The sequence below is a fragment of the Thunnus maccoyii genome, chromosome 4, assembly GCF_910596095.1.
Source record: "Thunnus maccoyii chromosome 4, fThuMac1.1, whole genome shotgun sequence".
NCBI lineage: Eukaryota > Metazoa > Chordata > Actinopteri > Scombriformes > Scombridae > Thunnus > Thunnus maccoyii.
Window position 1 is genome coordinate 13,920,668 of NC_056536.1, and position 24,092 is coordinate 13,944,759.

At 39.9% G+C, this 24,092-nt stretch overlaps 1 protein-coding gene across 3 annotated transcripts in view; it reads left to right on the top strand.

Annotated features, from left to right (window-relative positions):
• The window catches only part of si:dkey-178k16.1 (band 4.1-like protein 1), a 39,830-nt gene that overhangs the window by 12,584 nt on the left and 3,154 nt on the right, over window positions 1-24,092 (top strand). The window contains exons 2-18 of one of the 3 annotated variants that reach the window (XM_042409810.1): window positions 2,450-2,538; window positions 2,874-3,023; window positions 8,415-8,519; window positions 11,417-11,459; window positions 11,587-11,662; window positions 13,074-13,292; window positions 13,411-13,498; window positions 13,594-13,746; window positions 14,901-14,998; window positions 15,975-16,150; window positions 16,413-16,666; window positions 17,325-17,363; window positions 18,493-18,522; window positions 19,255-19,410; window positions 19,713-20,825; window positions 21,997-22,047; window positions 22,426-22,827. In XM_042409810.1, the coding sequence (XP_042265744.1) occupies window positions 2,467-2,538; window positions 2,874-3,023; window positions 8,415-8,519; window positions 11,417-11,459; window positions 11,587-11,662; window positions 13,074-13,292; window positions 13,411-13,498; window positions 13,594-13,746; window positions 14,901-14,998; window positions 15,975-16,150; window positions 16,413-16,666; window positions 17,325-17,363; window positions 18,493-18,522; window positions 19,255-19,410; window positions 19,713-20,825; window positions 21,997-22,047; window positions 22,426-22,827 (3,225 nt within the window). In that variant the 5' untranslated portion in view covers window positions 2,450-2,466. The remainder of the gene's footprint in view (window positions 1-2,449; window positions 2,539-2,873; window positions 3,024-8,414; window positions 8,520-11,416; window positions 11,460-11,586; window positions 11,663-13,073; window positions 13,293-13,410; window positions 13,499-13,593; window positions 13,747-14,900; window positions 14,999-15,974; window positions 16,151-16,412; window positions 16,667-17,324; window positions 17,364-18,492; window positions 18,523-19,254; window positions 19,411-19,712; window positions 20,826-21,996; window positions 22,048-22,425; window positions 22,828-24,092) is intronic. The other 2 variants (XM_042409812.1, XM_042409813.1) reach the window with 2 other exon arrangements.

Here is a 24,092-nt window from a genome sequence, read left to right on the forward strand (position 1 = left end):
GATGTAAAACAAAAACCTTAATAACTAATATTGAATCACAATTTGCTTGGAAACAAAAGTCGATAGAAAAAGGATAATATTGAATAATTTACAAGCCCTAATAAAATGTGCTACATGATAATCATTACCATGTTCATTATTGATGAGATACATATATTGATATAACAGGTACGCTCATTAGTGAACTTCTTGCAATGTCAAGGTTTAGTTTGACAGCAATGCTGCTTCTTCATAAAGTGTATATATGTATATGCATTCATGTAAATTGGCTGCTTCCCTTGTCTGAACTTGACACTGTCTCATTGCATAAACATGAGTCATATCAGGCAAATTTACACATGTAAATCTGTTTTGGAAAATCTCAACACAGCATGAAACACTGCTAAATGTTATCAGTGCATGTAATATACAGTCATAATAAGGATATCTTTTAAAATTAATAGTATTATTATTATTCATTAATTTGATTAATTAAGCAACCTGCAGGCCCTTCAAAGTTGTGGAAGAACATTGCACAGCGTGAGTGTGACATCTGTAGCCTTCCCAGAGTCAGTCTGCACTCCTCTTTGATCCAGCTTCAGAGGGAGGCCGACCTATCATGAAAGCTGAGACGTGCTGTGTTCCAGCCTCCCAAATTGTAAACACAAAGATGTCCTCAGACAGCTGGTTGAGGAAAAAATTGTTAATTAGGGCTTCTTCTTTGCGGGGAAATACTACCATATCTTTTACTGGTTTACAAACACTTCATTGGCCGTTATTAGACCAAATTAAGCTTCTGTTTAGCTCCTCCTTAATGACGACTTTCCCTGGAAGCTTTCTACTTTTTATCAGAGCTTTCCATGTCCCCTCCTCGCTAATCCCTTCCTCTCATTAACCTCATACTTTATTTTATGTTTTTTTCTCACATTTTTCACAGTCAATGTTCAAGGTTTATTTTACAAATGTTGTCACAAACATGTGAATAAGTGCATACTCAGAGGAGCTGATATTCTCATGTTCAAATCAACGATTATAAACTGTAGTATACAGTATGATGGCAGTGGCTTTGAAGAGAAAAGCATATTCTCTTTGTGGCTTTATGGCTGTTTGACACTTCATAGGGAGTCATTAATAAAGTAGTGGGAGCTCTCCAGCTCTTAAACATTACACAAGCCTTGGGCTGACACATTTCTTTCAGTTTCTTAGGAAGAAATTGTTCCATTATGCTGTAGAGTATGCATTTCTTGCTCACAACCTTCCTCTTGAGACTGAAAAATGGGGATATTCTAAAATAAACAATACACTCGAGGAAAGGAGGAACCTAATAGTTAAGCAATTACCACCCTATATTTCTAGCAGACTGAACAAAAGGATGCACCCACATAACACTCTGCACTGTTACTGCTCCATCACAATCCAGTCTTTTTCAAAAAATGGCTTAAATTTAAGAAATTATACAGCCAGAAAATTTCCAGTGTTATCTAGGAAAATTTCAGCTGACATAGAAGGAATGTTAAACCCGTGACCCCGTGCTCACTTTTCATAATGAAGCTACAGATTGACTCTGGGCTTTATCTCGGATAATTCGTTTCTCTTAGCTATGAATAATCTGAATATCAGTTATTTTATTGTATGTCACCCAGAGAGAAAGAGCATTGTGCAAGAGTCCACATCGAGCATAGCAGTGGTCACCTTCAAATGACAAGCCTCATCTGTCTCCAGCTCACCTGAATATTGTATCAGCATTGTTGCACTGTGTGTCTCACTCTCCTATCCCTCTCTCTTCCTCTCCCAGGTGTCTCTCTCCTCATAACCTCTGCCTTTCATTCTGTATTACTCTCTCCTTCCTCCTGTCTCATCCTCAGATTGTCGCCACGTTTCCAGTGCCCTCTCCCTCCTTGTCGTTTCTCTCAGTTTCCCTCTCTTTCTTTCTCTCTCTCTCTCTCTCTTTTTCTCTCACTCTCTATCTCGGTGTGTCTGCTGTCTTGTGCGGTGCCGCAGGGCTCTCTGGCTGATGTAATTTATGCTATCTCCTTTGCGAGTGTGAGAGGAGAGCATCCTGAAGCCAACACTCCTCATGCAGAGTGCTCCTGTGGGATTCTGTGAGCCAGCACTAGCTGAGCTACCCTCTTTCTCTCCTTCGCCATCCAGACACTCGATCTGCATGGTGGTACAGGCTAATTAAAATACCACATAAGCGTAGTAGCTGTCAGCCGCAAAAGAAATCGGATGTGATGTCATCACAGGTTTCTGTTCTCTGGCCAAGTCATTACACAAAAATGTCATCACATGTCAGTTAAAGTGTATGTTTTGTACAGATGGGAAAGTGTTTTGCTCACTCATCTCGTGAGCCGAATCCGTCAGGAGTACATAGGCAGTTTGGACTTTTAGCAGCAGTAAATATTCCACACTGGTTTTTGGAACAGGAAAAGATTTGATGTTGACTGAATATGTTTATGTGTGGTTGCAGGACTGCAATCCATTTCTATGACAACAGAGAAGGCTTTGGCTGGGGAGATGAAGAGCGCAATGGAGGGTGACGCCAGGAGAACCAATCAGGTGGGAGTGCTGTGGAAGTCACAGCAGCTGTAGATCATTTTACTCAGGCCCCTCAATCACTCAGGGGCCTTCCAGCTTTCTGTTTGATATGCAAGGCAGCTAGCCCCCTCTGCCTGTGCCAGCAACTTAACATCTTAACATCTTAGAGCAGCAGCTCACACACTGCATCATGCATCTGATGATTGCCTCACATGATCAAAGATTTTGGATTAAAATCACTTTGCAAGACAAACACATAATGCCTCTTGAGACTCAGAATTCACATTTTAAATAAAAGACAAAAGACAGTGATTTGATGCTCACTTGCTAAGAGGGAAGGATTTTCTCTCTCATAGGTTCCAGAAGACCATGGGGATATGGATGATAGCTCCGAGAAGACCCCCAGCAAGGCCTCCAAATCCCCCCAGAAAACTACCAAGCGGCCCAAGACTGTCCCTGTCAAAGTGACTCTACTTGACGGCTCAGACTATGAGACAGCAGTGGAGGTATGCTATCTAGTTTTTATCATGGAGAAAATAGCTGATCAATCCAGATTAAACATTTTACAATGAAAGTGTTTTAAACGAGTTGTTACAACTCACAACTAATTTCTATCAGTAATAGTAACATGTTACTAAAGTTATTCAAGTTATTTGCTGAGATCTGGAACATTGCTAAAAAGAAGTCAGACAAGGAAAGACATGAGCAGTCAGACGATCATAGAGGTTTGAAAAACAAAGGATCAAAAACATCAAACAATAGAATCATCAACAATAGACTTCCTGGTCCAACTTTGACTCACAGTACTTGCTGTAGTTGTGCACGGTTTTCCTGAGCAAAGCTACATCCATGGAGCAATGATTAATATCAACGTTTCTTGTGTGCTCACTTTCAGTTCTCCGTGACTATCTTCTATCTCCGACATACTTTTGTCACAATAAATAATGTTTATGTTACTTAACAGTCGCCTTTTTCTCATAGGTTCATAGGTTGCTAAGAAAATTTCTTACCATCCGTGAGTTGGTCCTCCTGGATCAGGGCTAGTTCACGACCTGTGTGATCGTCTGACTGCTTGTTTCTTGCTCCATCAGACTTTGTTTTGGGTTATCACTGTGGTCCCACATCTTAGCAATTACTGCGGTGGATACAAAGTTATCATATCTGATAGAAACTACAGCCAAAACTGCAAAACCCCAAGTTGTTGTAAAACACAATTATACTTTAAAGCTGCTGCCAGCTGCACAGCTACCTTTCCAAAGAATTATGCTTTGTTAATTGTTTTGCCATTAGCAATTTTGCAAACATGCAGAGACATAATTAGAAAAAAATTATTTTGAAAGGTTGTTTTGTTGTACTATTAAAACTCAGATTGGCTCCATACATGCTTTAAATTCATATCTTGCTGCGCAGGGTGACAAGAAATACAGCGTTTTTAGAAAGCGGTGTACATCTCCCCCATTTGAACAGAGCCCTTGACTCAGCACACCACACCGCAGTACACCTCAGTGGGATTAAGTCTCCCTCGGTAGTACATGCTACTGAGTCAGGAGATACAGTTCTGTTGCTATTCTCACTGCAGGGGGAGCGATGGGTGGGGTGGGGGGTTGAGACAAGCTCTGCATTGTGGGGGATGGAAGGCTCAGATGAGCAATCCCAGGAATCTATGAATCGTGACTCTGTAGCCTTTTGTGTTTGTAAACAGACGGGTGCAGCGCTGTGAATTCCCACCGCTGTTGGTTTATTTGAATTTCACAGTAGCCCATACGCTCATCATGATTGAGTACTGCAGAAAATTAATCAGCTCCTGGACTGAAATGACTCCCGAGGAAAAGCGAGGGTCGCTCCACACCAGAGGGAGATCCTGGGCAGGACTTCCAGAGCCGCCACAGATCACATTAAAGCCTGCTCTAGAACGCCATTGGCTGCTGCTGATGATGGAGAGTGATGTGTGACGGGAATGATCTTGTTGGCCGCCCGACCTCATTCGCGTCAACTATATTCCTTTTATGGCTTACTGCCTGCCGCGTGACCTCACATATTTTACTTACAAGAGCCTGCGCGGGGAAAAATATGTCTGGAGTCCTGACTAAAGCATCACACACACATTCTCCTTCAACTCAACCCCGTCTCCCCCTTCTGTCTCGTGTGTGCACACACATTCATTCATGTCACCTGGGCAGTGGCACTAGAGGTATTGGGCTTTGACAGGAAATCCATACAGTTGACAGATGAGTGCTCTTATGTTTGACCGGGGAGAAAATAGAATGGGAGAAGGAAAAGAGGAGGAGGAAAAGATGAAGAGAGTGGGGGAGTAGGAGTGGAGAAAGATGGAGAGGATGCAAATATCAGGAGTGCTTGTTTGTGTACTGTAGTATGTATGAGTATGTGTGGTTCAGTGAGTCTGCAATGGGAAAAGAAGACAAGCGGGGACACAATGATGAATGCAGTAAAATCATTACTGTAATTACAGTCATGATGTCCACCGAGCAAGCGGGGCTCCGATAATAAAAACACAGAGAAGCAGCCTAAGTCTCCTATTGATGTTTGGCTCACGACATTATGGATATTGATTTAGCACAGTGCATTTACATTGCCCAGTCCTTAACCTGAAGCCACAGAAGCTTCCACAAAGCAAGACTTCCACCACTTGACTATTTTACTGCCTTCAAGCTGGGAACATTATTACTTTTTTAAAACCTTCTTGAATGAAACATCTGGCTTTGAAATAATATCCTGAGGAGACCCATTGTGCCCGTATTTTAACTACTTAAACTTTGGCTGAACGGAATTTTCTCTGTAGGTCCAACCCCAGAAATGCTAATGTTCATTTTCATGGTTCATTTCATTTTTGCTGGTTAACCGCATGACCACGTGACTTGTTCACTGTATTGCAGAGGCGAGGCTGTTTTGAAACTGCTTTCCTGAGTTCAGTGAATTCTGCACTACTGATATTTCAGTGCTTTCGTAAATTTATTCTCAGTCTATTCTGCACTGGAACAGTTGAAATGTGGTTCTTTTTCACGAGTGGTCTGAATAGTAAAACACAACTTTAATATCTCCCAAATCAAATAATCGCTATAACTTTTTTTGTTTTTTTTTCCAATTTCACTTTGTTAGACAGATGCAGCATCAAACATGCAGTAAAAAAGTCTAACAAAAGATACTTTTCTATATCTGTGCACATACTAAAAGCATTCAGCGTTCTTACATCTGAAGTCCGTCCTTGGAGAAAAAACACCAGCTCCATATATGTGAGGTTTATTTGATCATGTTAACAAGTTAAAACTAAATGAAAGATTCATGACACTGGGTCCAGGCTCGGCCTCATTTGAAAAAGCTGAAAGGGTTATGACCTCAGTATATCTACAGTGCAGTATATCTTGCATCATTTCTTCCCAATTTAACAGCATCAATCTAATACATTTGCCTGCAGCTTTGCTCTCCACTTCCTCCCCTCATGGGAGGTCAGAGTGCAGAGTCAGCTTCAGACCTCTGAGCCTCTGAAGGTTCAGCTGAGTTCAGCGTCTTGCTCGAGGGAACTTCAGAGCGTGTACTTGCCAGCACTGGAGCTCTACCTGTCTGGTTGGAAGATAGTCTCTCTAACTTCTACACTGACTTACATCTAAACTGCGCTTTGAGCTACAACTGGCTCTTAAAAAATGTGGTTAAATTCAGAACCCAAGAGTTGTACCACGCACCATTATTTAGAAACTTGAACATATCAAATATATTTTTGAAGCTTTTTTCTAAGTCGTCATGCTGGAACTTGGTGAAACAACTGCTACGACTAGCTCGATTGTATGAATGTGCAATACATATTTTAATCAGAATGTATAAGATTATGTAAATGATTTTTATTAATTTGATTTTATTCTATTTACTCATTCCTTAGTGTTCTTACTGATGCTGTTTTGTGATGGTCGCCACACAAAATATCATTGTGTTGCATACAATGACTATAAAGTGTCTTATGTCTTAAAACCAGCTTTGAAGTTATTAATTAAATTACTCTGGAACTAGAGGGGATGATTGGTCCATCCACCTTTAAGTATTACAATTTAAATGTTAATTGTATTTACATCTATTTCCTCCATGCGGCAGCCTCAAATGTGATGTTGCTTAATGAATCCAGTATGAAGTACAAGACTGTAATTTTTGTTTACTTTAAATGAACTGTACTGAAAACGTGTTGAACCCAGTGTGAACTTGGTTGCAAGTTTGATTAAAGGGGCATTCTACCATATCTATTTTACACATGAAATCAGTTGTAAAAATCTTCTGTGGCTCTGGGGACAGTTTTGTAAAGTCTGAAAAAATAACTCATATGATGTTATGGGCATTTATCAGGTATAATGGGTCTAATTAAAGATGCTTTAGGCATTTTAGGAAATGTAAGTTCCAGTATTTTTTTTAGCTTCACTCATAATAAGGACTTTTGTGCAAGCAAATGTAATGGTACCATTTATTTACCTTTAATTTGAGTAGACCATCATATGGTTTTGTTTAACCTGGCTATAGTCCAGACTAGTATTAACTGTAAAGATTAAATACTGTAGCAATTACATTGCATAACAGAAATGACTCAGGCTAACTTTAACAAATCTCTAGCTATTTGATTACACAGCGCTATCTCTCCACTTGTATTAGTTGAAGTGACAAAGTTCAATAGATTTACTTTCTCCTCGGCCAGCCGTTAACTCATTCACACGTAGGCTGTCTCTCCTCATCTTGTTTGCATGGGCCAAGCGATCAGCAAAATGGATTTCTAGGATTACACCAAATGGCTGCTAACACAATCAGCCCAGAGAACTAGTTAGAGAAATGTGATTGGAGCCAATTGGAGCGACAACGAAATCTCATCAACAGCTCCTGAATTGGTTGCTATGCTTGGGGGACCACCTGAGATGTGTGTTGCAATTTCATTTTGTTGGGAAATCGAATAAATGCGCCACACCCCGAAAAATCTCTGACTGCAGCCTCTGCCTGTTAATCAGCATTGTTCTCACTACTCTTCCCGCGGCAGCCTCAGTGCAGCAGGATGTGGATTATTATTTATTTGATTGAGAGACACATTACTAAAACGGTTAATTAATTTGCTTTTCTTCATTTTTTAAAAGGTTAGGTGAATGTTTATTAAAAGAGCTGAACAAAGCTGTGTGGTGGCCTTGTAGTAACCAGAGATAGAGAAAGTGAGAGGACACACGCGCACACACAGAAGGGACCTATTACTTCTGTTTCCATGGTAACAGCTGCTTGGTTGCTTTGTCGCCATAGGAGCCAGGTTTCCCTTGGAGACGAATATGGCGCGTGTGTTTATCCGCGTGTGTGTTTGTGTCTGTGCATGTGTGTGTGGAAATAGCATTTGCCAAGGCTGCCTGTGCAACCCACAGAGGCCTTGTTTTCAGCCCCGAAGGGCTGGATAGAAAAAAGGTGTGGTCTGCTGAAACACCACTGATGCGAAATGCAATTCCTCCCCTTATATAGACATACAGGGGGATGCTCCTCCTCCTCAACAGGGGAGAGGACAGACTGAGAGCTGGAAGCATCTCACAGACCACCATTAGGGTGGATATTTATGTTACTGATATTTTTGTCTCCTTTGCGTTGGGAAATATGAAAATAAGAAAATGAAAATAATGTATTATTTTACCAACCAACCACTGAATATAATGCATAAAATATCTTTTTTGAAGCAATGAGATCCCATTTCAAACAGTCTTACAAATACTTTATTTTACACTGGATGCCAATCTTACACAACTTTATTTAATTGCATTATTACACTCTGTCCTCTTCTTTTTGTCTGAGTATTAGCAGCCACACCATGTCACCTGCCCACTTTCTGTGTGTTCTTATACGTTTGTATGTGTGTGTGTGTGTGTGTGTGTGTGTCACAGAAATTTGCCAAGGGCCAGACCCTGCTGGACATGGTGTGTGGCCATCTGAACCTGCTGGAGAGGGACTACTTTGGCCTGACTTTCCAGGACACGGACAACACCAAGGTCAGACACACACAAATACATACACACACACGAAGAAAGATAACTTTATTTGTATAGCACTTTTCAAAACATAGTTATTAAGTGCTTTACAGAACAAGATAAAATAGACAGTCACGATAAAACAATAACATAAATAAAAACAGAGCAAGGTAAAAATAATAGAGACATGAATAAAAACATAGAACATACGACCCGATAAAACAGAGAGTATAATAAAAACAACTCTTGACCTATAAGATTTGTAACTGCCTGTATCAATGTGTGTTTATTATTTGATGAACATTCACTAAGTCCTTCTTCCCCTTAACATAAGCTTAAATATGTCAATTGGCTACATTTCTGTAAATCTACACTTTAAAGCTGTACTTGTCGCTGTCTCTTCAAATATATGTTTTTCTTCTTACTTCACTTGGATGTTTGAGCTTCGCTGTACAACATAATGTAAGTGCAGAGTTTGACACTAGCAGTCTGCTTTCACATTCATCTGCTGAAGGGAGACAGTTTCTCTGGGTACATCTCAAGTCTCTTATTTGATCTTTTGTTGCTCCTCGCTGCTTGCTTGAACCGGAAGTTGTCCTGGTCTGCTATTTTGAAGGCTGTCTCAAAGCTCTTATTTCTGCTCTGAGGGGTGAGGAGCGAGGAGCAAGGAGGGATCTCTGAGTAGCCATGAGCGAGGATACATGAGAGCAGACTTCATGGAAGTGCAGTTTTATACCGGAGTGGAGACAGATAACAGTGTACCACTCCCAAGTTTTATATTTTATTTGTTTTCTGATTCATTATCTAGTTAAACATCTGTTACTTGTCGGTCTGATCAACAAAAGAACCATAAACAACTTTCTTCATTTATTAGAAAGATTTTTCTTTTCATGATCTGTTATTTCCCCCATCAACTTTTATTATGGACAAAATTAAAGTCAGGAAGAGTCTGTCTGTCAGCAAGAGACACATTTTAAATACATTTATATTTTACATAATTCATCATCATTTCCATTCAGTCACATGTGAAGCTAAGAAAAATTCCTGAGCGTCGGGTTTGATATGAGTTACATAATTTCAATTTCCCTGAAACATTTAGCCTAATAAATAATTTCCAGTGTTCAAAAGACATTGACCATATTCTGGGTTATTAAATAATACAGACCAAATAATTAATAAATAATACAAACACATTCTGCCAGTAGAAATGATTCATGTGCCTCTGAGCAGGACACAGTACACAGTATAAATACAGAATGCAGGTTTTTATTCATGTACACGTGTTTGTTAAGCAGTTAAAAAAATATTCTCATATTCATAGATTCTGGATTTTCAGTGTTGTTGTATTATATTTGTTGGGACAATGTATAGTTTTAAACATAAATGTTAACATTTGATGTACTGCACCAGAGTTAGCTTAAAGCTAAATTTTCATCTGCAGTCCCATAAAATTAAAACATATAAAAGCACAATAACAAACAAAGCAAAAAACACACAGGACACATACAAAATACAAAGCTACACACAATAGCACATCACATACACCCTTAATGTCAACTAGAAATTAATAATGTATGCTTGTCAAATTAAAAGCAAGATTATTTGCATTCATGAGAAGACCATGAGATGAAATTTAGATTCAGTGGTTACAGAGCTGAGTAGTTTTTACCAGATTTTTTAATTTGGCCTTGAACGTAGTGATGGAACTGCAGCTCTTCATATCATCAGGAAGGACATTCATCTATTCTGGAGGATCTAATAGAACTTACTCAGCAAGTGTACACAAAGTCACATAGTGGAGGAGGGGCCAAACCATTTAACATTTTATAAACTTAAAATAATGAGGGAGAAGGATTAGATGTAATTTTAAGGATTGGGTAATTCAACTGTTTTTGTGGAAAGAAAAAACATATCAGACACAAATTACTATTCAAAGTGGAGTATTTTTATTTATCTTAAAACATGTCTGAAGGGGATCTTTAACTTTAAAGTTTTACCAGTGTTGTAGTTGACTCATACAATGTAAAGAGGCATTTAGTGGTCTGTAGCTCACCAATAGTACTCGGGCATGTAGTTATAGTGCAGTTGTACAGTTGTATGTAGTGTAAGTGATACATTTTTTTGTCAATAAAAACCAGAAATGATAAGAACAGCATTAGTACAGTACTGTTCCATGTGCTTCTTGTATCCACTTTGATCTGATAGCACCAGGCAGCACAAGCGTTTACTGTGTAACATTATCAGATGTGCAACAAACTGCACTGACGTCTGTCCAGTTTAATCCCCAACTTATCATATAGAGCTTTAAACAGAATTTCACAAGAATTTCATTTAGTTTTCATTACTTGCCACAGTGACTACTATTCATAATACAGTGTATGTATGTATGTATATGTATTGATAAGTACGAGAGAAGAAGAATGTTTCTTTGTAGCTGCTTGTAATAGTTTATTTACTGTTTTAGTTGAATTATAGCACTGATTCAACCAGTTTGTCATTTCCAGGTGTTTTAAAGCAGTGAGTCCCTCATTGCCCTTTTAGTAATGATTAACCACTTAAAGCCTGAGATTGGCATACATGGCCTTTAACCTTTTAAAATGTGATAAGACAGTATGGCCTTTTAAAAATTGTGCACAGGGTCTACAGAGCACCATGAAAGCTCTAGTGACATTAAGCGGACGGAGCTAGATTCAACTGGCATTTATAGCCCCAATATTGACGCTTTCAGTGTTTATAGAGGCATTCATCCATTTTCTCGTAGCGTGAATATATTTGGTTTCAACGAGGGAATTGATTTAAAAAGGGTAGAGCAGCTGGCGAGGTACAGTACTTAAAAGGGCTGTTAAAAATGTGGCTATGGATGATTTTGCGGAGGTCGAAATTTCTCAAAAGGGATTGTCTCTTTCATTCTTTATCAGAATTGGTTGGATCCCTCCAAAGAGATTAAGAAGCAAATTCGGGGTAAGTACAGCAGACACACACATACACAGTCTCACACACGCAGGTCAAGAATCCACACACACACATGCAGTATTTTAATGAACAGGCAGTCCTTCACAAAACAATCTTACTGATGGTTTGTCCACAGTTGGTTCCTGGAATTTGGGATTTTCTGTCAAGTTCTACCCCCCAGACCCATCTGTGCTCATTGAAGACATCACCAGGTAGGTCTGAATACAACAACAGGGACTCATAGGTCAAAGCAAACTTATAGATAGATACAGTAAAAGAAACCTGATTTGTTTCGGTTGTCTGAAGGTAAAATGTTGAGTGTTAAGATAGAAGACCCACTATAATTGCTTATTTGTTATTACTTATTTATTTCTGTCATGTAAGTATGTATTAAATTGTGGAACTGTTATCTTAGTTGTTGTTTGGTGCCTTGGGTGTGCACCATGTGGTCAGGACACTTAAATGGGACCTATTATGCTTTTCCTTATTTTTTGAACTGTGAATCATGCAAAGCTACTCTAGTGGAGCCCCAGAATAAAAATATAGAGCTGGAAGTGAGCATAATAGGTCCTCTTTAAACCTGCAGTGCGGAACTTGAAACAATACAGTTCTCTCTGTGACTATGATCTTTGCAAAAAGATAAGCCTGTATGTATATATGTACATATGTTTATTATGCTTACTAGACTGTTGTCTAGAGTGTATGTGTATGTACTGTATGTACTCTATGCAGACATATATAGGAAGATTTTATTTTTAGGCAAAAGACAAAAAGTATAAATATAATAAATCATAATGAATAATGAACTGCTTAAAAGGTCTGTTCACCAACATTACACAAAAAACAAATTATACAAGATATTTCTGAAACTTGTGGTGCTCAAAGCATTTACATAAAACTTTTTTCTGTGTTACACTCTGGTAAGAGCCGTTCTCATCAGAGCCACTTTCTGCCAAAAAGTAGTGCGTACAGTATGAAAGCTTTTGGCATTGTGATGTAGTTTTCATTAAGACCTATTTTCTGCTGAACACTGAGGTCTGTGGACTATCCTAAAAAACAGAATAACTGGGAAATTGTCTCTGGAAAGAGATGTTGCCATTTTGCAGTTCTTTGAGCACCACAAACAAATTCCACCACAGTTCTGGTGAGATGAGGAAATTCTCAGAGATCTAAAAACCTCCACAAGTAGTAATAGGGGTAAGTAAAACAGATGATAACATTTTTTTGGTAATTTTAGTGGACCAAAATTGTAACTGTAGGATAGGCAAAGATATAGATTGTCAGGAGCTGTGTCCTACATCTTCCATCATCTAATGAATGACTCAGTCAGTGTAGAAGCTTTTAATCTGTTAAATCCTTTGTTTTCCTGGAGAGAAACAGATGAGGGCCAAGTAAAGAGACATTTAAAAATTTCACACAGAAAAGATTTACAGCCATATGCCAGCAGCTCTGTGTTTAGACACAGTCATGCAGTAGTGCTTCTTAAAGCCACACTAGCATGGCTAAAAACTTGATTCAACTTCAAATAAGAACTGAGAGAGACAAGTCTAACAGTGGGTCTTCCCTGATAAAGTAGACACTTCAAGACAAGCAGCATCTCTGTCTGTTGCTGTGTCTCTTTAGGTACTACCTGTGCCTGCAGTTGAGGGACGACATCCTGTCCGGCCGTCTGCCCTGCTCATTTGTCACCCACGCTCTTCTGGGCTCCTACACTGTCCAGGCTGAACTGGGAGACTACGAGCCTGAGGAACATGGCCCCGACTATGTCAGCGACTTCCGCTTTGCCCCCAACCAGACACGTGAGCTGGAGGAGAGGGTGATGGAGCTGCACCGTAACTACAGGTCAGAGAAAAAATGACTTCATTAATTAAATTGAATGCCATGGTGATAATGGCAAATGCTTGATTTGTGGGATCAATATAAAAGACGTGATGATTCATGTGCGGCATTTGTACTGTAGGGGAATGAGTCCAGCAGACGCAGAGGTGAACTTTCTAGAAAATGCCAAGAAGCTCTCGATGTATGGAGTGGACCTGCATCACGCTAAGGTACAGAGATAATACATAGGTGCTCCCAGACTTGGACAGTATTTCCTCACACTTGTGTTCAAAGTTTTCTGATCCTCTATGCCTGTGTTTGCCAGGATTCAGAGGGAATTGACATAATGCTCGGTGTGAGCGCCAACGGTCTGCTCATCTACCGAGACCGTCTAAGGATCAACCGGTTCGCCTGGCCAAAGATCCTCAAGATCTCCTATAAGAGGAGCAACTTCTACATCAAGATCCGCCCTGGGGAGGTAAATAAAAACTATTATTATCTTGTCTTTTGCATCTTGCTTGAGAAGTTGTGCAATGACTGCATGCACAGCCCCACTAGAACAGCTCGTGACAGTCATTCTGGCAAAGCCGAGACAAGTGAAATGAAGGATCATTTGGTAAAGAGCCAACTCCACATTTCTATTTCATGGTTTCACAGTTGTTAAAATTACATCATTGTCTCTCTTGACTTGTCGCAAACAGCATAAATAGTCATTTCATGGTCTGATAAAAGTGTTACTTCAGAGTTTTATCTGCAGAATACCATGTGACAACTGACAAGGAGTGTTTTTTCAGACATTATTTATAGCCCCCAGAGATACTGTTCTTACAGATGAGTCCAATAGGTCATGTTTTTATTCTTTTCCTCCTTCTCTCTTCCTCTATGGTGGCTTTAAATGTGATTAACCAGTCATGAGGATTTACACTTTTATCAAGGATTTTACTTGGGACTGTTAGAGCCACATTATACTCGCTCTGGTTTTCAACTCCCTAAAATTATTAAGATTTCTTGTTTTTTTTTTTTCCTACAATCTGTGGCCTTCAGGGTATCTGCTGTGTGTTTTATATCCACTGTTAAACTGACATTGACATCTTAATACCGAATATCAAGGCCACTCTGTGCATATACTTTGTTCTGTAGATCTATCCTCTTAAGTCAGCTGTCACTTCAAATTTACCCAGAGGGTTGTCATTGTGTTTAAAGCCCTTTTATTCTAAACTGTCCCCACAGAATTTTTGCATGGATTAAAAGTTGGCTTCCTCATTTGAATGGACTACTTCTTATGTTTTAAGAGCTGTTATATTGCTAATAAGCTATTGATTTGAATGCTGCTTCTTCTGTTCACACCACTGAACATCTGATGCAGCAAGTGCACGAACGGCTAATTTGTAGGTTGGTTAGAGATAGAAAATCTACCTGACATGGCAGTGGGGAGATGCGAGAAAATATGTCTATGGCTAAACAGAAAAAAAACGACATTGATTTTTCCATTCCTGCGGAGTAAACACAATTCACCCTACCACCATCACTTCATCTTTCCCCGGCACTCACTCCCTTCACTCCTCTTTTCTTCTTCACCTGCCCTCCTCCTCCTCCACCACCACCCCTCCACTCCTTCCCCTCACCGCTCAGTATGAACAGTTTGAGAGCACCATAGGCTTCAAGCTGCCCAACCATCGGGCCTCGAAGCGATTGTGGAAGGTCTGCATTGAGCACCACACCTTCTTCAGGTAGGACTTCATACTCAAAAATACACAGACAGACTTTTTTCTGCACTGTAGTTGTTGCACCCTGCATGCACTGTAGCACTTGGCACAGTGGAAGTATCCCTCAAGTGACACTCATCATACAAATGTGTTAATAACTTTTCATGGTAACAATTTTTACAGGTCTCATAATTCCCTATAATTTGTTGAAAGTACTTGAACATTACTAATATGTAATTGTAAATTCATAGGAAGCTTCCTGAAGAGGACAAAGTAATTTGCTTCTAATTATAGGTGAAATGGAAACAGTACACGTCTAATTAATTAATTCCAGTTAATTTCTATTGTAACCAAGAGGGTGAGTGCACAGCAGGTCAGCTGAACATGCAAAAGTAAGAAATTTGTCTACAGACAAGCAGACCGTTGAATGCATACAGTACGGAGAATTAAGTTTCCAATAATAAATGAATATTTCCTTGGGTTTAAATGGTCAGTTCTTGCAGTCAGCAAGATTTTAATTCCTGACAGTAACACCTAATTTTACGGATCCCTTAGTTTACTACTAATTTCCAAGAGTAACTGCTCATTCTTAGAGCATTTCTTTTAAAGGGTTATGTAATTTGATAGTATATGGGAGAACCTAATATGTAAATATCTAGTTTGACACACAAAACTACACACTGAAAATTATGGTTTTTTTCTGTTAGAAAAAAATCTAAGTTCTAAACACGTTTTCCAAATTAACAACTACATTTGAACCCAAATATATTAAGTGGGTACAACTTAACACTTTTTCCAGTTTTCTTATCATTTGTATTCATCAATTGCACCACCCCTCTTTCTGGAAAATGTCCTTAGTATAAAATTAAGGGACTCATAGTTGTTACCCATTTCTCTCTTCTTTGTCAAATTCTTAACTGTGTAATAAAGTAAAATGTGTAAACTAGGTGCAGAATCTTGGTGCTTGTGGCAGATTTTCATAAACTGAATCCTCCTGCAGGTTGGTTTCCCCAGAGCCGCCTCCCAAGGGCTTCCTGGTGATTGGCTCCAAGTTCCGCTACAGTGGGCGGACCCAAGCCCAAACCAGACAGGCGAGTGCTCTGATTGACAGGCCTGCTCCGCAGTTTGACCGCTCAGTTAGCAAGAGGTACTTGCTGCCACGAAGTATTGATGGAGGTAAGAAACCCAGTTATTCCACTCTCCCTTCAGGGTGCACTCATGATTCCTGGAATATGTTGTGGGGCAGTAACATCTCACCCAGTGTGTGCTGGGTAAGGCTCCAGTAGCCCTGTGTTATCTGAGTCTCAAATTTCTCAGCAAAAAAGAAATGAAGGCAGTAATTTTATGTTTATGCACAGCATACTGAGCTTGTACAGTAGATCATGTCATGTAAAAACTTAAAAACAGTTGACGCTTCCCTCCCCTTGGCTTTAACCAGCTTCAGCTCTAGGTGACAGTATGGACCAGCTGTCCCAGCGAAGCTCCAGTGAGCGCACACAGTTCATGTCCAGAGAGGACCTAGACCAAGAAGGCAGCCTGGACCTGGAGCACGATCACTACCACTATCAGGACCAGGACCAAGACCAAGACCATTACACAGACCAGGAGCTGGAGCTGCAGGAGCGAGGTCAAGATCAGAGGCATACTCGGGGTGCCAACATCTCAACACCCACCAAGATGCTGGAGCTCAAGGTACAAAATGAGAGGATAGAAAACTGTACAAATACACACAAACCTGACTTCATTCCAGCTCTTATTGTCTTGGCTTATAGCTGTTAAACACACCTGCAACGTGTACATTATAGTTCACACAGAATGAATCAACACTGTAAATGAAATAAGCACTCACATTGTTAAAATATTGCCTTTCCTATGTGAACTGTATCACACTTTTGAGGACAGTACAGAGAAATATCCACAAGCAGTTCCTTTGGCTCATTTTAAATTGTAAAAGCACACAGCTTCGCCCCAAGTCGGAAAAATCCCTCATGAACGTTTGGCTAACACTCCTCATCCGTCTCTCTCACATTCCTTTTTATTTGAGACTGTAATCACTGTCCCTATTTTTTCTCCCCATGACCTAATTTCTTCCACTTTCTGCTCCTCACCAGACTTATGAGACTTCTCAGTATGAGTCAGCTCTACTCACTTTTTCTCAAATCTTCCCCCCAAAATCTAACTTGATCTTTTTGCTCCAGATGTTTTGTTTTGTTTTTTTTAAACTCACACCCTGCCTTGAACAGTTTTGTTCTCTTCTCGCTGCTATAATGTTAACACACCTTGCTCACCTTGCTAACCTCTGCTCTCTTCTCTCTGACCTTTCTGTCCTCCGCCTCATTCTCTCCTGCAGGGTGAGGAGGCAGGCTCGCCTGTAGACTCTAAATCAGAGGTATTTTGGCCATGGGCACTTTTGTCTGTCTGTGTGGTTTTGGTTGTTGTAGGTCATGCTCCGTACTCTGTGTCTGTTAAGCACGAATGTTACTTCTTTTCATGTCATGATTTCCAGGATTCCACTGACTATAATCCATGGAAACTGCATGAATCTATCTTCAGATGAATAGACACAAAATGTTTTATATACATTTATTCAGGCTCTTCTTCTTCTCTCTTTTTTTTCTATCTGCCCACTGGGAAGTAGTTTCAGTGGGAATTCATATTTGATATACTTCACAGGCATTTACTGTGGCTGACGCTCTTATCCAGAGTGACAGAAACATTAAAACTCCACATGGAAAAAGCTTCTTTTTTTTTTTTTTTCCAAATGTCAACACATGTTCGAGAGCGTGCATCTTTAACAGTGTCCCTGTATGAAATTAAAGGGATTGATTGTTATTAGCAGGATAAACAGATGGCCCTTAAGCACTGTTGATGACTCAGTGAATCAGTGGTTCCCTAGTTAACAAATCTCCTGGTACAGCAGCTGAGATGCATAAAATCTCATTATTTAATTAATGCTTATTTTTAATTTATTTTACTGCTAAAATGGCATTCAAGACACACTGTGTCTTTGTTTATGCCAAATTTATTTTAGTTTTTATTTGGATGATAAATGGAAGTGTATCTAGTCTTGCACTGGTAATTTGGTAGTGTTACGGGGTATTGTAGGAAATATTGGCATTGCATTCGTTACTCAAGGGTCTGTTCATTTGTGGTTTTGTAATTCCTTCTCACCAAATCTTTGTATGAAGAAGTATGGGAATAATCCCCCTAATAATGTTCAGCCTATAGATTACTGCATTAATTATCGATTGGCTGACATTGAAATGGATTGTCCCTGTCTTCTTGGCAGAACATTAAATGGCTTAACTGTCTTAGTCCAAAGCCCCAACAGTCAACTGTTTCTGTCTGTCCGTCTGGCCGCCTGCCTTTTTGACTCACCTGCAGCACTTTACCTCTTTGTCTCTGCACGCATCTGTTCTCCAACTACCCCTCCCCCCAACCCTCAACTCCTGCTTTGCTCAAAACCCTTCACTTCATCTCACTTGCCCCACCTCGGGCTCCCTCATCTGTTGGACAAGGATCTGGCCATCCCTCGGCCCAAACAGGAGGTACTGCTCGTCTTCTCTATTTCGGCATGTGCCGTGTGTGACCCTCACCAGGAGTCCTGTGCTTATCATTGTGCTTGTCACTTACTGTTAGAACAGTCCACAGCAACAGCAATGGAGGTCATGTTCAAATATTCAGGTTAATTTTTCTTCAGCACACTTGATCGATTGGTGCACCGCTTTCTTAAGCGTAATATCATAGTTGTGCACGTCAGTTTCCTAGTTTCTGAACACTGTTACCAGTGAAAATCTTGTCATCTGTCTAGCCTTTGATCAGTAAATAAATAAAAGGGAAAATGACAATAAAGCATGTGCTCCATCTTCCAAAGATTGTAGAGTAGAAGTGGTTGTGTGAAGGAAAATATACTGTAATATAATTTTGTCACTGATTAGAAGATTTTCAAACCTCCAGATTTACCTGGATCTCTGGATGAGGCCTATATCTGCATCTGGTCAGTCTTAAGACCTCTGTTGTCCAACCATGTGATGCAGCATTTAATTCATCCAACAGCACAATTAAATAACAGAAAACAGAAAATCTTGCACGACAATCTAATCAGAATAGAGTTAGAGAAGGAATTTTAAAAAGAAAAACCTCCACATTCATTTTCAATGTGAATCCATATATAGTTTAATTGTGTAAACAAATATAACCAGAATCTAATAGATTTAGAGCTAAGATTTTAATGTATATGTTAATTTGTGCCATGGATGTGCCCTTCACTGTGTAAGCAGCAGTTCTTGGATAAGCCGGAAGATGTTATACAGAAGCACCAGGCCAGCATCAATGAGCTGAAGAGAGCTTTGAGGCAGCCTAACAGCAAGATGGCCCAGAGAGAGAAACGCCTTTCTTCAGCTACTCCTCCTGGAGGAACCCCCGAGCGGAAACCAGTAAGAACAAGATTCTATTCCCATTTTTTTAAACTTACTATTAGTTTTCTATATATTACCATTTTCTAAAAATATTGTATTGGCCGGCCCTTTCCCATCCTGTCTGCTCCTCCCATTCTCTATCAAAATGCTGTTTGTACTGAACCAAAACACAGAAAATCATGGTCTTAGGTCCTCCAGTTAATCACTCTTTTTCTTGAATGATCATTTACAGTATTGATGTGGGGTAACAATGATATCAGAGATGGAGGAGACGTGTATCTAGCTAGGCTAATGCAACTGTTTACTCTATGTCAACATAGGCGACCGGTGATGCCAAATTGATTGACAAGCAGGATGCTTATGAAGGAGTGCTGGATACTTACTCTAAAGAGGAGAAGAGTAAGACCTCTCCTATGGGTAGAGACACGTTCACAGTAACATCTTGGAGGGAAGCAACTATGAACAATTATCAAACACCGTGGGATTCATTGAGAACTCAAACTGGAACATCTCCAAAACAGGAAACAGACTTTACAGCAACAGATATGAACCCTATGGACGATTCATTGGCGATTAATGGCCACCATGATTCTGTAACAGCAAGGAATTCTGTTCAAGAAAATGGATACGGCTCTCCGCATGACAAACAGAGGAGTGTAATGAACAATAGAGATGGGAGGCATTGTCAGTATGAGCACAACATTCATCAAGAGAGACTGAAGAACTTTGAAACTCCGGTAGCTGCGGATTCTCTCCCAAAGGGCAACGGGGGCAGAATTGAGAGTGACGTGAGGCGTTATGAGACATGGAAAATAAAAGACCCAAGCCTCAAGGGAGAGAAAGATTGCAACAAAACTGGGAACTCACACTCAGAAGTCACCAGAATAGTTCCTCTCAAGCCGCAGAGATCAAAGAAATCTTTGAATAAAGAGAACAAAGGTGTTGTAAACCCTCAAACTCAAAGCCAGTCCGATAGAGGCATCTTCGGTGCGGCTGGGGATGTACAGATGACAAAATCAAAAGACGAATACTGTGAGACAGGAAGGAGAGTAGATGGTAATGCTGCAATGCAATCCGCCACAGATGTTGTCAAGGAAAACACAAAATACCACAGTGAAGCTGCAATGTCATATCAGCAACAAAATCAACTACATCAGCAGATTAAGAGCGAGTCGTTTGGACAACAAGAGCTCAGAGACTTCAGGGATACAACAGGGCAAAGTCAGTGGACAAGAGGAGATATGCGACATGAAGATAATTTTCAAAACAGCACAGAGTTTAAAGAGAATCTCGCTAGCTCCAAATTCCCCACAGCTCCCCCTCGGACTCTTCCTCTGAAAACGCAGTGGTCCCGAGACAGACAGAGCAACATGGACAGCAGCCACATCCACTACAGGACGCCCAGCCAAGAAACGACCAAGAGGAAGCAAGCGGTAAAACCATCTGACCCCTAACCTATTTGTCAATCATCGGAAAGTAAAACATTGCATGAGCTTCAGGCGATGTGGTGCAAATCTTTCGTTTTTATCATCTAAAAACAACACACACACATACTTCAGAACTCATGTGGCTGTGTATGAGAAGGCAAAACTTCACGTTCCTCTGCATCGCATCATTGACCGACTTAATTCACGTCCATGGCCCAGGGAGCTTTTTGCTTTCCCTTGTTCCCCTCCGCAAAGCTTGACATCTGCTTGGCCATTTCAGAACCCTGCGGGCCTTTTAAGCAAAGTTCCCATTGCTTAAGCTTCAGTCGTCCCTCCTTATCTCACCTTAACTTGTCACGTTAACACCTGGTCTCTCCTTCCAACATCCTCACATAACAAAGGTGGCTGCTGTTGCAAGGAGCGCAAGACCTTCCCACCATTTTTCTTTGAAACCTCTTTTTGACATGATTTAAATCTTTTTTCGTAAATGGCAGAGAAGGGCATTTGAACCAAATGTTCTATCTTGGCATCTCTGTAGCGATAGCAGAAAATGACAAAGGTGATTAGATGTAATCACAGGCTGCAGAGCTGCCAAACCTCTTCAGGGCTTAGGCATTCATATGTTGCATTTACAAATATGGATACCTTTTTCCTGAAAGGGACTTTTAGAAATCTAACCTTTCAGTGCATGGCATTACCGTTGCACTTGCGGCCATTTTTAAGAATGTCACTCTGTGAAATGTACCCTATGTGCATGCTTCTGACAGTAACCTTTAGCTTTAGAGTCTCTGGGAATTCTCATATATGTGTTGATGGTGTAAGTTTAGCAAGTTGATAGATGAATTAAGTGTTCTCATTTATAAATAATAACGCAGTGAATTTCACAGAGTACAAATGCAATTAGCTTAAAAGCAGAACATTGCAAACTTGGTTTCTCTAAATGTGAAAATAAATGCTTCTATCACTGTTTTACGCTGTAAACAGAACATCATGTTAACACAGTGACAAGAAAACCTCTAACTCTGTGTTTCTGCTCTTTCCTTTTTTGATACAATGACACACACGTTAGCTATAGATAGGTATTATGATTTGTGGCCATTTAATTGAATTCTATGAATTGACACACTTTATTCTGTTTTATATTAATGTTTGCTTGTTGTTTGTTTTTCTTCTATAGGAGACACCTCCCACACCTGCTATTCACGAGGAGCCTTTCAACGAAGCCTCAGTGAGTCATCGCTCAGCTCCACCAGTCTGTTTTTTTTCTCCTTTTAAGCTACTTATTTGTAAATGAGTAAACAAACTGCACTTAGCTATTCAACACATTCTCATTTAAGATTTTATTCGAGTGTTGCAAAAATTAAAAGTACAATTTACAAGTTGATATCTAATCAAAAAAGTTAAACCCCTGCAATAAAAGTCAAAACACAGGATTTTTAAATAATTAAATCTAATTTATAATACTTTCTGATGCTGGTTTTGCTCATATCAGTAATTATTGTAAAACTGCCCTACATTTTTAATTCTGATCAGCATTTGATTATATAAGGAAATGTACCTGTATTTTACATGGTCTGCATTAAGTGTTCTGCACTCTTTCCTGTAGAGGGAACCATGGGAGAGACGTCTTGGCTCTGTCTCAGAGGATGACCAAGACCACGAGATCCTGTACCTGAAGGAGACCCACCTGGGCATCGAGCGCAAATGTTCCAGCATCACAGTCAGCTCTACATCCAGCCTGGAGGCAGAAGTAGATTTCACTGTCCTCACGGACCTGCACACAGGCATGGAGGAGTTCTCCAGGGGCATGACAGAGCTGGGAGAGAGGGATCTGTCACCTGACGGGGGTCTGTGCTTTGGAATCGATTTTCTCCAGCAACAAGGCCCCTCTGAACCCCCACCTCCATTAGTGTCAGCTCCTCTGTCCAGAGGAGCGAGCAGCAGCCCTCCGGCCAAACATATCCAGGCTGAAGAGGTCCGACCAGAGGTGAAACGGCCTGATGTGCAGGTAGAGACAAAATTCTGTGTTGTGTGTTTGGAGCATTTACTGTAGGAGCTTCTGCTCCTTTAGTTTGATTTGTTGTGGCAGCTGAGAACTGTGCTATTTTAAGGCATCACGACTGCCTAAAAATATGCATCTTCCTCCTCTTTCAATCAAACTGCAATGCAGGTGAATTTGGGTGTGAACATAATCTGAATGTACCATGAACAGAAAATTCAGAAAGTTGTTTTACGTCTCAGGAATATTGCATACACATTTTTAACTGGAAATATGAAGTGCAGGCTACAGTTTTGCCAAGACTACTGAAGTAGGACTGCATGTATATCCTCCCCAACTCCCCCCACCTTCTCACACCCCCATATCACCCTCTTAGTGCAGTCCAAGTCTGCAACAAAGTGTGATTACAGGCTACCACAGCGAGCTGTTGATGAGTTTGTGCAAGTTTTGTTTACAAGCTCTAGTTTGCCTGTGCAGTAGTTGGTCAGTGTAAATGAAATGTACTGGTCAAATAAAAAGAACCGTGACAACATTTTGCTTACTATGGTTACAGATTTCAAACAGTTTTTCCTGGTGTTTGTTTGTTTTTGTGTAGAGCTTTAAGCCTTCAATAGTCATAAATCTGTATAATGTAAAAGTCTAGAGCTTAAAATATATATTGAATATATTTCTGATGTACTGAAATCAACAAAAAAAACAGAAAAAGGACAAACATAAAGTAAGTGGCTGTAATAAAACATGCAGATGAGATTTAATTTAATGTTTTAATTAAAACATGTGATTTGAGTTTGATGCTCTTTATCTAGCAGCGCTGATGGAAGAAAGACCCTCCACCCACCTTTTCTCCTTCCTGTTTGTCTTTTTTTTAATCTAATTTCTAAGATAAAAGATCTTCAAAAACTGTTATTAACTCATATTGCCTGCCTGCATGTTGCATTCCAGCATGTGGTGGAACTAAGTACATTTACTCAAGCACTGTACTTAAGTACAATTATGTGGTATTTGTACTTTACTTGAGTATTTCCATCTTATGTGATTTTATACTGCCCGTCCACTACATTTATTTTACAGCTTTAGTTACAAGATTTGACACAATGGATAATATAACAAGCTTTTAAAATACAACACATTGTTAAAGATGATACCAGTGGTTTCCAACCTTTTTGGCTTTTGATGTCTTACAAAAAGCAGTGTGTAGTCGGGGTCACATTTCAGATGTCTATGAGTTGTTAACATCTCCACCAAATAGTGATTTTTCCCTCTAAACTTCTCAC